The 13,069-nt window shown below is 43.9% G+C and overlaps 2 protein-coding genes across 2 annotated transcripts; one reads left to right on the top strand and one right to left on the bottom strand.

The window, feature by feature from the left end:
• Positions 1-1,894: 1,894 nt before the first annotated feature.
• Positions 1,895-8,926, bottom strand: LOC136936582 (regulator of G-protein signaling protein-like). The gene is made up of 19 exons (XM_067230194.1): positions 8,914-8,926; positions 8,703-8,782; positions 8,563-8,631; positions 8,296-8,425; positions 8,083-8,163; positions 7,774-7,923; positions 6,589-7,616; positions 6,441-6,503; positions 6,123-6,351; positions 4,869-4,986; positions 4,599-4,686; positions 4,375-4,504; positions 4,098-4,254; positions 3,869-4,007; positions 3,580-3,704; positions 2,796-2,929; positions 2,462-2,539; positions 2,135-2,158; positions 1,895-1,926 (listed from the first exon to the last, which is right to left on the bottom strand). Exons 1-19 carry the CDS (start codon positions 8,924-8,926, stop codon positions 1,895-1,897), a joined length of 2,868 nt encoding a protein of 955 aa, XP_067086295.1.
• Positions 8,927-9,655: 729 nt separating this feature from the next.
• On the top strand, positions 9,656-12,606 carry glulb (glutamate-ammonia ligase (glutamine synthase) b). Its single transcript, XM_067230513.1, has 7 exons — positions 9,656-9,783; positions 10,240-10,416; positions 10,596-10,757; positions 10,874-11,020; positions 11,110-11,237; positions 11,412-11,611; positions 11,717-12,606. The coding sequence occupies exons 2-7, from the start codon at positions 10,251-10,253 to the stop codon at positions 12,033-12,035; spliced, it is 1,122 nt and encodes a 373-aa protein (XP_067086614.1). The 5' UTR covers positions 9,656-9,783; positions 10,240-10,250; the 3' UTR covers positions 12,036-12,606.
• The last annotated feature ends 463 nt before the right edge of the window (positions 12,607-13,069 follow it).

Below are 13,069 nucleotides of genomic sequence, written 5' to 3'. Positions count from 1 at the left end.
TGAGCCGCTTTTGTTTATGGGAACTTTTATTAAAATCATGTTTGCATGGCACAATTATTGCATGGCACAATTATAAAATAATTCTAAATTGTATTACAACTGTGTAATTTCTCTATCTTAATCTAATATCATGTTAACACCTTGTGTTTTATGATGTGTGTCCTAGCTGAAAAGTTCCCGAGTCCCTGTTTGGTGAGATACTTTCAAGTACCATTTACTTTGAATTATAAGTCAATAAAGGCAGTTGCATCTAACCCATATACACCTGTTTGCTATGGGTTTCAGACTCCTTTCAGAACTCGTCATTTTGTAGATGCATATCCATATCCATCAGAAAAACATACCGTACATTTTTTACATTTTCTTTTTGTTCATTATGTTTAAATGTTCACTGTTTGCACCTGCCAACCAAAGTAAATTCCTTGTTTGTGACCACTTACTTGGCGATTAAACTCGATTCTGATTCAACATTTCTTGTTTTTACAGTAATACTGCATATAATTACATATCATCTCATGTTTGTGTCATTTGCATTTATGTAGCAGATGCTATTACCCAAAGCGACGTACAAAATGTCAACAAGAAATCTAGGATTTAGAGCTGTATAACAGTGTTACAGCGCAGGAAACACCAAAAAACTCTGTTAAAAGAGTCATTGACTACATTTAAATATTCATTAATTATTTTTCCTAACATCAGCAATGTTTCAACATCTTCCATGTGATTTTCCTTTCTGCCGTTAGATGCTTAGAAATTCCTTGCAAATCGTCCTCGCTGTCCTTCAGTTATGCGTCACCATCAGCTCTGCAGTGCTGGGTATGAAGGCCTTGCACAAGAACAGAAAGGAGCAGCACAAGGTAACATTAAAGTGGTTGTGAGCGTTTTGCTCACCCTTCCCTGCTTTTACAGTGTTTTTTAAACACCACTTCTAGAGCCGAAGACCCAGAGAAGTGCAGTCCACTTGTGGAGGTTGTGACTGCCTAAACAAAGCATTCAGTTTGACACAATATATTGCTTATCCTAACCAAATCGTGCGCAATACCTTATTGTAGACACAGATTTAAATGTTTTACTTCTATTACTGTTTTGTTTTGTTTTTTGTAGCACTGGGGTCTTTATGGTTGAAGTTGAGTTGGTTGCAAATCAACACTTTTGAGGCCATTTAAAAAGTATGTATCTGCAAAACAGGTTGTGAATTTACTGCTTAAATACACTGAGAACTACTTTTCTACTTCACGATTCCAGTTTGCATGATTAAAGAAAACACCTTTCATTTATCCTCCTATTGTATATGTATCCGTCTTTTGTCATTCACTAGTGATAAAATAAAAGGTTGTGGAATGAGAATTACAGGACAGAACAGTTAAATATTTGTATTTATTTTAAACAACACCTATAGTGCATTAACCATCTTGGAAGAGAAAAGAAGCTGTGTCTGTTAAATATAAGTCTATGGATTATTCACGGTTTGTTATTGCTTCCTAAGGAGAAAGAGTAAACCGCTGGTGACCATATTAACCACCTCAGGCATAGTAAACATTCAGTCACGTGAGCTTTTTTTTTGTTGCGGCCGCCCTCTTCAGGACCGATTCGCAGCCTCTCCTCGGACCTCCTCAGTGAGAATGAATGATGTCGCACACGAAAGTAGCACACTTCACCACCGACAAAAAGCAAGGGGAATTAAAGAAAATACGTAGATACTTTATGTTTCAATCCTCATTTACTCTCAAGTGAACTGCCAAGTTTCTTGCCGTAGCCTTTGTAACGAAAATGTAACACAACTTTTTTCCACGGTTTCAAGCAGTACCAAACTTTTTCATCTTGCATTTTTATTTGTACAGTTGCACAGTTTATTTGTGCTGGCCTTCCTCTAAGATCACAGCGCCTTCTGGGGTTATGCCGCCATCTGGGTGTGGTAGTTGGGTACTACAGCAACAAAAGCCATGCAACCTCTACCATCATCACTTAAAAAACATATATAAAATCGGTCGTATTTTGAGAAAACTAAAAATGTTATGCTTTCATTGATCCATTCCAATATGGCCTCCCACCCATAACCCAGTGTGTGGGTTGAACTACGGTCCTGATTTCTGTGTGTCTACAGTAGCAGCTGTGGAACGGAGAGGGGTCTCACCTGAGATGCGGATGGTGCTCAGAGCTAAGGAAAGATTCGAGAGAAAACGTCATTCACACAACTCCAGACTGCACATAAGCATGCCTGATTATGATCATTTTCAAACGTATTCAGATGAACTCAAAATGAAAGTACGTACATAGACTTTAAATGGACGGAGGAAATGGATCGATGGTGACTGGGGACCTTTGTTGGCAGATCTTCTACAATGCCCGGAGCAACAACAAAAAAACTATTATATTTAACATTCAAACGAAGCACATGCACAATTTTGGGCTAATATGATGATGCAGAGAGGCCAGTTGCAATGAATCAGCCCTACTTTACCTTTGACCTCTGACCTGAACAGAGGCAGGATCAGTCTGAGGCCATGGTGGATGGTAAAGCGCAAAGTGGTTTGTTCCTCTGTGGACATTAAGGAACACGAGTACATACATTTCATATGAAAAAGATAAAGAAAAGATCCTCAAAACCATTGAAAACCGTAATTCCAAAACTTAAAAAAATCCCCCTTTGCATGTTTTTATTTAGATTCATGTCGATAGCGAAATACTGCATATATTTTGATGCCCCTAACGTTGTGCAATTTCCCCTCGGACAGACAAATAAATTGCTGGTCTACTCTACATAATGTCTAACAGTCAAAATCATAGGGGTTTACCTGCGGCAGAGGTGATTGTCTTGATTTTTCGATACTGGTCTTTCAAAGGGTTCAAGTAGTCAGGGGAGGTCAGCGGTGGCTTCTTTGTCCCCTTGACAACGGTCAGATTGTTTGTCACCTTCTGACAGCAAAACCTACAGAGGCAGAGGGTCCATGTAGTCAACTCGGATGGACAATATGAAGCAAACTCATTTAGGGAACAGTAGGAAAACCTTACGCCACAAGAACAGTTTCTTTCCATCTGCCACTTGCCTCTTCAACAAGGCCAAGGGCTCACACAGACTTTAAACCACAGACTTTAAACCATTGCCACATATTGCACCCTTGCCATTTTTGCACCCATGTCATATTTGCACTAAGCACCCTATTTGTATTTTTATATTGTACATTATGGCTATTTTATACTTTATATTTATTATATTTTACATACCTGTCCCATTAGTATTAGTTAATTAGACTTTGCACCTTTTGTATAGTATAGTTAGAAATGCTTAAACGTACACCACTTATTTAAAATGTACTCCTATATGTTGAATGTATGCACCTTCCTGCCAAAGTAAATTCCTTGTCTGTGCAAACTTTCATGGCAATTAAAACCCTTTCTGATTCTGATTCTGAAAATGTTTGTTCAGGAGCTAAATTCATAGGTTGCATTTAGAGTAAAGGGAGTTTGAATTGGGAAAATAGTTTTCCCATTGCATCAATTTAACAATAAAAGTCAAATCCAGTCAAAATCTAAATTCAAAACCAAGTCACAGTAGAGAAAGAAGTGTTGTTGTCTAACTTTCTCCAACAGAAGATCAGGTTGGGGAAGACGGAAAGGATGGCAGGGTGAAAAAGGCCACGGTCTACTTCCCCTTCCCAAAAATGCTGCAGAATGAAATCCCTCTGATTTTCAGCAATGTTGATCTGCGAAAAAAACACACAACAAAAAACACTTGTGTTCACAAACCATAATCTAATTTTCAGACAAAACAACCACTTAAATCTTGAAACGTTTCTGTTCTCTACAGAGACACCGACGGTCAAACGTGATCGTTATCATCTCAAACCAATTCAAAGAGCCCGCGTACCCGAAGTTTGGGCGAGATCTCGGACTTGAGGAAGAGCATGACGATCATGTCCGCCTTCTTGTGCAGCATGTCGTGGTCGTTCTCCCCGTTCATACCTGCCGACTCCATCACCGCGCACGCGTCCGCCAAGCTGCGGAACCTGCCACACACACGCGAGGGTCATTTCGAGGGTCAAGAGACCCCGAGGGGCGCTCGGAAGCTCTCTTGGGAGGGCTGAAGGGCAGGCTACCTCTCACACTCCAGATAGAAGGACAGGTCGTTGACCAGGAAGTCCACGACGATGACCTTGCGATTGATGACGCGTACTTTCATGGGGGCGTCCCCCTCTTCCTTGGGGGGTAGGGGGGCGTCTGAGTGCGTCTGGTTCAACATGATGTCAGAACAAGCTGGGGGAATTCCAATGCATCGTTACCACCGTAAATCATTAGGCACTTCCAATAGGGACCATCGACAAACGTTTCACTTGGGGCGCAAGGGTTCAGTCAAAGCTCCCAAAGAGTCTTTACCTTCGGAGAAGCTGGCGTAGCTGTGTCTCAGGTACTGTTCGAAGGTACTTCTCGTGGACGGGTCTTTCATGGCGTTGCGGAATTTGCAGACACTTTTAATAAATCGGGTGAGCACTCTCCAGACGTTCCTCTTCAAGGGCAAAAGGGGACGTTTTGAGATGAGCAAGTCGAATGCAAAACAGGTCTATAGCCACCGTATGGATAAGGAGCCATGAAAGTCTGACCAGTTTGTTGCTCAGCAGTGTTGCTCTCTGGGTGGTGTCCGTGACCACTGTTGGACAGGGTGGGAAGGTGTCCTGGTACACTTTAAACCTGCAGCCGTACAAATACACACACTCAGACAGCCTTCCGCTTGTAGTAAGATCGTCATACGCATGCCTTTGTCCACCATAAGGGTGAGACCTGAAAAGGTCAGCTTTTGTTTTCTTACTGGTTTAGGACTTTAGGACAAAACTAGCCTAAGCCTAGCGCCCACATACAACAGTGGACGGTACCATGTGCTTTCAAGAGACTTTGAAACCATCTCTTGGACGTTGTAGAGAGTCGCACAGGTGACATGTTGCATTTGTGACACCTGGAAGATGATGTCAGCCTTGCACTGCAGGTATTTCACTGTTGAAGGAGTGACAGGACAAACAATGCGCAAAACAAAACTAAAACAAACATTTAGAGACTTGGGCCTTTAAACTTGACAACAAATCATGGTATTTATAATCCCTCAAGTGGGATAGGTACCTATCCCACAATACCTACTTGAATTCAAAACAAGATAATTCCCCTACAGACAAAGAAAGACTAAATAAAATGAATGAAACATGTAAAAAAATGTACTGGAGTCACTCCGCAGAAAGAACCTATCCACAATGGCATGGACTTTGGTTCTTTGGGCTTTAGTATGATCCAAAGCCTTAAGCTTTTCCACTTCCTGTATGTACTGCAGGGGTCCATAGGCATTATTTACACGCAAGAAGCGTTTGAAGAAATCCAAACTCACAGAAGACCTGAACACATCCGCAAATGACCTGGATAGGACAGGTGAAAATCAACTCAAATATTTCAATTCACAGATGAACAATGTACAGCCAAATGGAAAACAAGTACCTTGGCCTCATCGAAGGCCTTCGCATGAAACTGCTGTTCTTCTTTAACATGATGGGAATTCTCTTTATCACAGTACTACTGGGTACTGTTTTTGTGGATTCACCTATTTTACATTCCAAATAAATAAATGAAAATACATCAATTGTCGTAAGGAAATCGTTAAATTGCATACATGTAACTGGTTTATTCTAGAATATATATATTATATCTCACATACTGTATAACCACTCAGGTCTTGATTCTTACCAAAGCTAGGCATCTTCTTGTAATAGAGCTGGTAGTTTAAACTTAGTTGTTCTGCTGCCTTGTTTGGATACCTCAACGCCAACAACTCAAATGGTAGATCAAATGGATCTACAGATGACAAATTCACATCCAGGTTCCGGTACAGGCCAGCAAAATGCTCTGAGTTCATAACTTTAGTCATTTAGCAGACGCTCTTATCCAGAGCGACTTACAGTAACTACAGGGACATTCCCCCGAGGCAAGTAGGGTGAGGTGCCTTGCCCAAGGACACAACGTCAGTTGGCATGACCGGGAATCGAACTGGCAACCTTCGGATTACTAGCCCGATTCCCTCACCGCTCAGCCACCTGACTCCATAACTAAGCTCTAAAGAGTCCACACATCCTTTGACAAGCTCTTACCACACTTTATGTACTGCATGTGGACAGACCCTCCCCTAGCCACATCCTCAAGTGCTATCTGAGCCCAGCTCTCCTCGGACACCCTCGATGCGTCATCGCCATGGCTACAGCAGGCCTGACTCAGGGCCAGCGCCTCCCTCATGCGACACCGCTGCTGCTCTGCCGTGTGGTGACCACTAGAGGTCAGTATCCACCCACAGTTTTCATCTTCACTCTTGTCATTGTCAAACTAGAGGGGGAAAGAGGACTAAGTGACAACATTTAGGACCTTAACAAGATTTGAGAGAGATAAAATACATGAACACAAGACATAGTTACCACATAGGAACTGAAACAGTTGTCCTCCTCGTCCAAAAACGCATCGTACGACACCCAAAGCACCTACAGAAAACAAAATGCCTGTCAGTGTCAAAAAAAATTATCTATGAGACTTGAATGCAGCTTTCTGGTCGTGAACCCACTTTACCTGGCAGATCTCATGTCTGGCTTTGTATATCCATGGGATAACCGCTCCAGAGGGAAGGAGTCTGCTAAGATGGCTGCTCGTCTCTGCCTCAAGCTGGACCTCTGTCTCCGCGGCTTCCGACAGGTAGATAAGGATGATCCTCCTGGCCACGGCCTGCTTGTGCCCGTCGAAGGAGTCATCTCCCTGGGCCCTGAGAGACATCCTGAGGAACAGCTCCAGCTCCTGCCACAGGGCCAGATGGCACAGCTGGGCCCGCAAGCTCTTCTCCCGCAGGAACGCGTGGAAGGGGCCGCCGGCGATGCCGTCCGCCGACAAGGCGAGCGTCAAGTACCTGAGGCCGCGGAGCTCCGGGGGGGAAGCTGGGACTGGGAGGTTAACGGGGAGGTAGAGGGCAGGGGTCTCCAGGCAGACGTGTGGGACGACCACCTCCTTCACCTGACTCTCCGCCTGTCTGGAAGGGGCAGTGCTGGCGAGGCACGGGTCCGCCTCTCTAGCTTGGCCGCTGCCCTCTTTGGATGTCAAAGGCGTCTTTTTAGGCTCGGCATCAGTCGCAACCGCCTGGAAGTCCATCTGATTGTGCACAACGTTGGTGCATCCCTCCTGGTCCGTGGCGGCCCCAAATGGAAGCCACTGGCAGAAGCTAGGTCGAAGACCCTCAGCCTCCAGGGTGGTGGTTGCTGGTTCCTGCGGTTCCGTCCACAGGAGCCTCTTGGTGTGTTTAGAACAGTAGGTCACCGTGGAACTCCCAGGCGGCAGCCCCTCCTTCTCCTCCAGGCCCAGGCCCAGGCCCGCATCCTGGGGAAAGGGTCTTAGATCCACAGCCGCAGCCTCGAGGGAGGCTATGGAGCTGTACTGCTGAGCGACAGAGCTGCACTCGGATACACGTTGTATGGAGGTCTTACAGCATTGCAGGAACTGAGGGAGCCAGTAGACCTGGAGCCGCTGCAAGGCTTTGGTGTACATCTGAGCCAAGACTTGCTTTCTGTCACCATCAGGATGGTCACCGGACATAATGTCCACGAAGGCATCTACCGAAAGCCGCAGACCCGTGGCAACCGAAAGAAACCGGGGCGGAAAAAAAACAAGTCATGAAGACCGTTTCGAACCGTGGACGGTTGCGGTCGAAAAATGGTCCTGGCTGTTCTACAGGTGGCTGAAGTGTGGTGTGACGTCGGCCGGTGCTACCTGTGGAGATGCGGCAGGCAGTCGGCACACTTGACCCCTCCCTGAGGTGAACTACCTTGATCACAGTCAGGAGAGAGTGGCACCTGGGGTCCTCGGCATTCATCGCAAGCAACCGCGACACTCGAACACAGAACGCTACCAACTCCTCGCCTTAACAAACACAAGAGTGTATTCATAATCTGTAGACCCATACCTGCCGTACAGATCCCAGCTCTAACACAATGATTAACTCCTTTCAGTTGACTTCTATGTATCACGACTGATGGATAGAGTGTGATTTTAAGGGAGTCGTGGCTGCAAAACACTGACCTCGAGAGCTTTGTATGAAAGTGCAAAATCGATTCATTCCCCTGACACTGCCAATGCACTTCTTAAGTAGCCACTGGTCCGCTGTTGTCCAGTTTAGAACATCTGTATAACGTTCTTCAAGATCAAATCAAAGTGCATCTTATCTGCCACATCGACATCAGTTAGGTATAACAGCGAAACCCTGTTTCTATGGCTTGTGATTGTCTTGTCTACCTTTCGAGTGATACTGTGAGAAGTCAAGGAGCTCTTTACAGAGCTTATAGCATCTGAACAACTCGGTGTCTTTGAAAGAAGGCAGTCGATGGGCTGTCAGCCACTTCAGAAACCCTCTTCTATTGACCCGCTGCACCCACGATAGATCATGGAGAATGTCCACGTAATTATGTAAAACGTAACAGTAGTGTTTTATTATGATGGCAATTGACCTACTGTTCAACTCACTCGACTTAATAGTCAATTCACTAACGACGGTTAGCCTACCTGGCCTATAGCAGGACACGGAAACCATTTGTTTCCTGACAGAAAGAAAACTGGAGTCTGTCCAAACACCTAAAAAGGAACAGTTTTAAGTGGGAGCAAAGCTGCATGTAATTACACTGATAACCAGTTTAAAATCTCACCGGTAAATTTAGAAATGTGTTGAAAAAATCCACGAAGACTACATCCCTTAATATATCTGGTAGCTGGTCATCAATTTCACCTGTAATAAAGGTGTGAAAGCTGTTTTATTTGTCGTCATTAATAACGATCACATGACAATGATCGATATTGATGGTGCGTTGCATATTTAGACGTAGGCTAATGGAATCTCATTTGGCTTACACAACCTACCGGTGGATTTCATCGATGTTGACAGAGGCCCGTCTGTTTGATGACTCCCATTCATTTTTGCTGGGAACACAGCTGCAACCGGACTGTCAAATCGAGATGGAAATTATGTGAAAATGGATCAATGACGTAACAATCTTCTAACAATTAGAAATCGGAATAGATTTTTTTATGGAACTGTTGGATAAGTTCATTTTGTAAGGAATGTTTCTTCAAATTGCTTGGTAACATAGCCTATAGCCTATTGCATTAAATATGTATGTTCCTCAAGTAAGACGCACTGACGTATGCTATATGGGACACTAAAACTATTTGGTTCCGTGTAGAACAAATTGTTCTGCTTAGAATTCCTTGGATGTTGACCACCCTTTGTTATCACTAGGCAGCGCCATTCGCCCGCTGAAACCCATAGGCCTAGCCTACCATTTTAGTTTCCAAGTAGTTAAGGAAAGGGGTTTAAAAAAAAGGAGGGGTCATGTGATTTTTTTAAAATATATCCCACACTATTAGTTTTCAGAGATGTTCATACATTACTTAATACAACAGTCGAGTGAGGGGTTAAGTGTGTTTTGCAACACAAAAACACAGGCAGTAACAACATGTCCATGTAAATTGGGGGCAGGCTACGCTGACACAGTAAAACTCCTCACGGTCCTGGACCAACCCATGAGTTCTCCATCACCTGAACACGAACGGATCACGTTTCTTTTTGGCCAATCAGAGACGGAGGGATCTGCACCCCACTTTATAAATCCGCCTTTGTGAATATTCTAAGGAAAAGGGAATGGAAGACAATATCACTGCTGTCTTGTTTGCGAAAGAACTACGAACTGTGTCAGTTTTATACATTTCTTCGTCTTGATCTTACACTGGGTAAATATCAAACTGATTTACTATTTGAAGCAATATTGCTGTTGGTTTTATTATATTATTCGCCTATAGCCTATATGTTACTTCGCTGTTATGTTCTTTTTTGATCGTTTGTTGATTGTTTACTTTACTCAATGTTACCTTGCTGTAATCTTATGTTTTTTTTTCATTTTGCCTCCGTTTAAGATGAGATGTTGACAGATGCCAGGCACCGTGTTATTGAAAACCAATTATACATTATCACTACGTGTTACAACATCGTCAACAGCAATGTTGTGAATTGATGCGTTTCGCGTTTAGATTCGATTCTTTGTTTTATATCTACCGGTCACTTAGTGTAAATGTTTAATCATAGCTTCCTGGTATCCTTTCATGTGACAACGACTTGCCTTGAAAAAAGGACAGATGAAATGGTACCAAAGAGAGAGAACCACTCAGCATTTGGCAAATATCTTTCAGATTCTGTCAAAATGGCTACTTCATCCAGTGCCCAATTGAGTAAAGCTGTGAAGCAGCAGTATATGGACCTTCCTCAGGGTGACAAGGTTCAAGCCATGTACATCTGGATCGATGGATCTGGAGAGGGACTACGCTGCAAAACTAGAACTTTGGATTCTGAACCCAAAACCATTGAAGGTACGATTGGATCACCAGCCTGGATGCCTTTTCTATCTCCGTGGTGATTGGACCGTATACAATACGAATCTCTTGTTACATTTAACAGTGTTAACGTGACAGTAATGTATAATGTTAACATCAATCAGTGTTGAGTTGGAGCTATGAGAAAAGGAGTCATGGATGTCCCTATTTTGCAGATCTCCCAGAGTGGAACTTTGATGGCTCCAGTACCTACCAATCAGAAGGCTCCAACAGTGACATGTACCTGATCCCTGTGGTCATGTTCAGAGATCCCTTCAGAAAAGACCCAAACAAACTTGTTCTGTGTGAAGTGCTGAAATACAACCGTAAACCTGCTGGTGAGAAGAAATCTAGCATAGTTCTTCGCAAATCTAGAATTCCATTCGGTGTGGTCGGCATTTGGTGTGTTTGACGTAAGGGTTTAGACTAATGACATGTTTACGTGACTTCTCAGAAACCAACCTCCGTCTGTCCTGTAAAAAGATCATGACGATGGTTGAAAACCAACACCCATGGTTTGGTATGGAACAGGAGTACACCATCCTGGGCACCGACGGGCATCCTTTCGGCTGGCCCTCCAACGGCTTCCCTGGGCCCCAGGGTACGTTCCCCAAAGTTAAGGCGGTTGAAGGTTGTATAACCTGTGCAACTAGATTCGTGCCTAACTCCTAATGATGTGTCACGCAACAGGGCCGTATTATTGTGGGGTCGGAGCGGACAAGGCCTACGGAAGAGACATTGTGGAGGCCCACTACAGAGCCTGCCTCTACGCAGGGGTGGAGATCTGCGGCACCAACGCTGAAGTCATGCCAGCTCAGGTACTGTATTGTGGTGGAATTTCTATGGTTCAATCTTAGCAAGGGGAACTGTCGGATGTATTTAGCGAGCCCGATGCAGTTGCTTTGATCCGACGCTGGGTTTTTGATAGGCATTCTCAGTACGTGTGGGTTGCCTCACTCTTACATTTGTGTATGTTCCCCGTTTCCTTGCAGTGGGAGTTCCAGGTAGGGCCTTCTGAAGGCATTAAAATGGGGGACCATTTGTGGATCGCTCGCTTCATCCTGCACCGCGTCTGTGAGGACTTTGGAGTAGTCGCCTCATTTGACCCCAAGCCCATTCCTGGAAACTGGAACGGCGCTGGCTGCCATACAAATTTTAGCACCAAGGAGATGCGGGATGAGGGAGGGTTGAAGTGAGCACTGTTCATGTGTTTTTTGTTGTTGTTGTTGCCGATCGCTATCCATTTCTGTGTTGTTTATTTCAACTTTTGGGTTAACCATTTTCTCCTTGGACACAGAGCCATCGAGGACTCGATAGATAGGCTCGGGAAGAGACACGACCATCACATCAGGGCGTACGACCCCAAAGGGGGTCTGGACAATGCCCGGCGCTTGACGGGTCATCACGAGACGTCCAACATCCACGAGTTCTCGGCGGGCGTAGCCAACCGCGGCGCTAGCATCCGCATCCCCCGCACCGTGGGCCAGGAGAAGAAGGGCTACTTCGAGGATCGTCGCCCGTCCGCCAACTGCGATCCGTACGCCGTCACGGAGGCGTTGGTACGCACGTGTCTGCTGGCCGAGGAGGGCGACGAGTCCACCGAGTACGGCTCATGAACTTGGGCGGAATCCTCTTCCACCTTCTAAAGCATCATGTTTTTTTAGACACCCTGTATATTGTAAGGCTTCAGCATGTATGGATTGTATTGTCCTTTTTTATTTTTTAGAGTTTTACTTGACCTAAAGAGGAGAATACTTGATGTAGTCATTCATTCCTTTGTGCACGTTGTACAGTCCTTACCATTTTAAATATCTATAGCGTATATAGTCTACTGAAAGTTGATCATTCTCAGCATCCCTATTTCAGACATATTGTTCCACTGTTTAGTTTCTATGTATGCCTTTTATAGATGGTTTGTTTTCTTAATTTAGACTTGTTCTTGTGATTGGTTTAACATAACTAACCAAGATACTGCCGCATTTTCACTAATCCAGTTTGTGCTGATAAGATCACCCGTCACTGCAGCACAGACTCCAGATGCACATGCCTTCATGACCATTAGTCACAGTTCTAACAGAAAAAAGATTTTCAACTACTGTTTAGACGCAGTTATGGTACCTGTAGTTTGTTCTGACAATGCAATAACTTTAACAATGTTTCGTTTTTGAAATTAAAACATTTGACATTTTGTACTCTTTTGTATTCCTTTTTTTTTTTTTACTTTTTACTTTTAGCTCTGACTACTCAAGATGAGTCATTTGTAGTGGTGGAAAACAAAGGGGGTAAATATGAGTGCTCCAAATCTATCTGCAAAACAAGGCAAACAAATCCTGTGAAATGTGAGTTGCAAAGCTTGCTTTCATGATTGAGGGGGAGAACGAAGCACAACATCTAACACAAACATGTTTTCTTGCATGGGCAGCAAATCCTATCACTTGTGCCATTTAAGACAGTATGACATCCAAACTTGTCCTAAAGTGTTCCCTTCTAACCACAAACCCATAAAGTAATCTGACTTCTTAACTTATTTATACACACCTAACTGTTACATAGTCTCCAATGGAACATCCATCAGTCCTCAGTAATATTTTTCAAATTCACTCTCCTTAACCAACTCTAAAATGTTTTGTAAGTAGTGGAAAACACAAAT

This window comes from Osmerus mordax, chromosome 27 (assembly GCF_038355195.1).
Source record: "Osmerus mordax isolate fOsmMor3 chromosome 27, fOsmMor3.pri, whole genome shotgun sequence".
Taxonomy (NCBI): Eukaryota; Metazoa; Chordata; class Actinopteri; order Osmeriformes; family Osmeridae; genus Osmerus; species Osmerus mordax.
The sequence above is the reverse complement of the archived record's forward strand: the minus strand, read 5'-3'. Positions and strand labels throughout refer to the sequence as shown.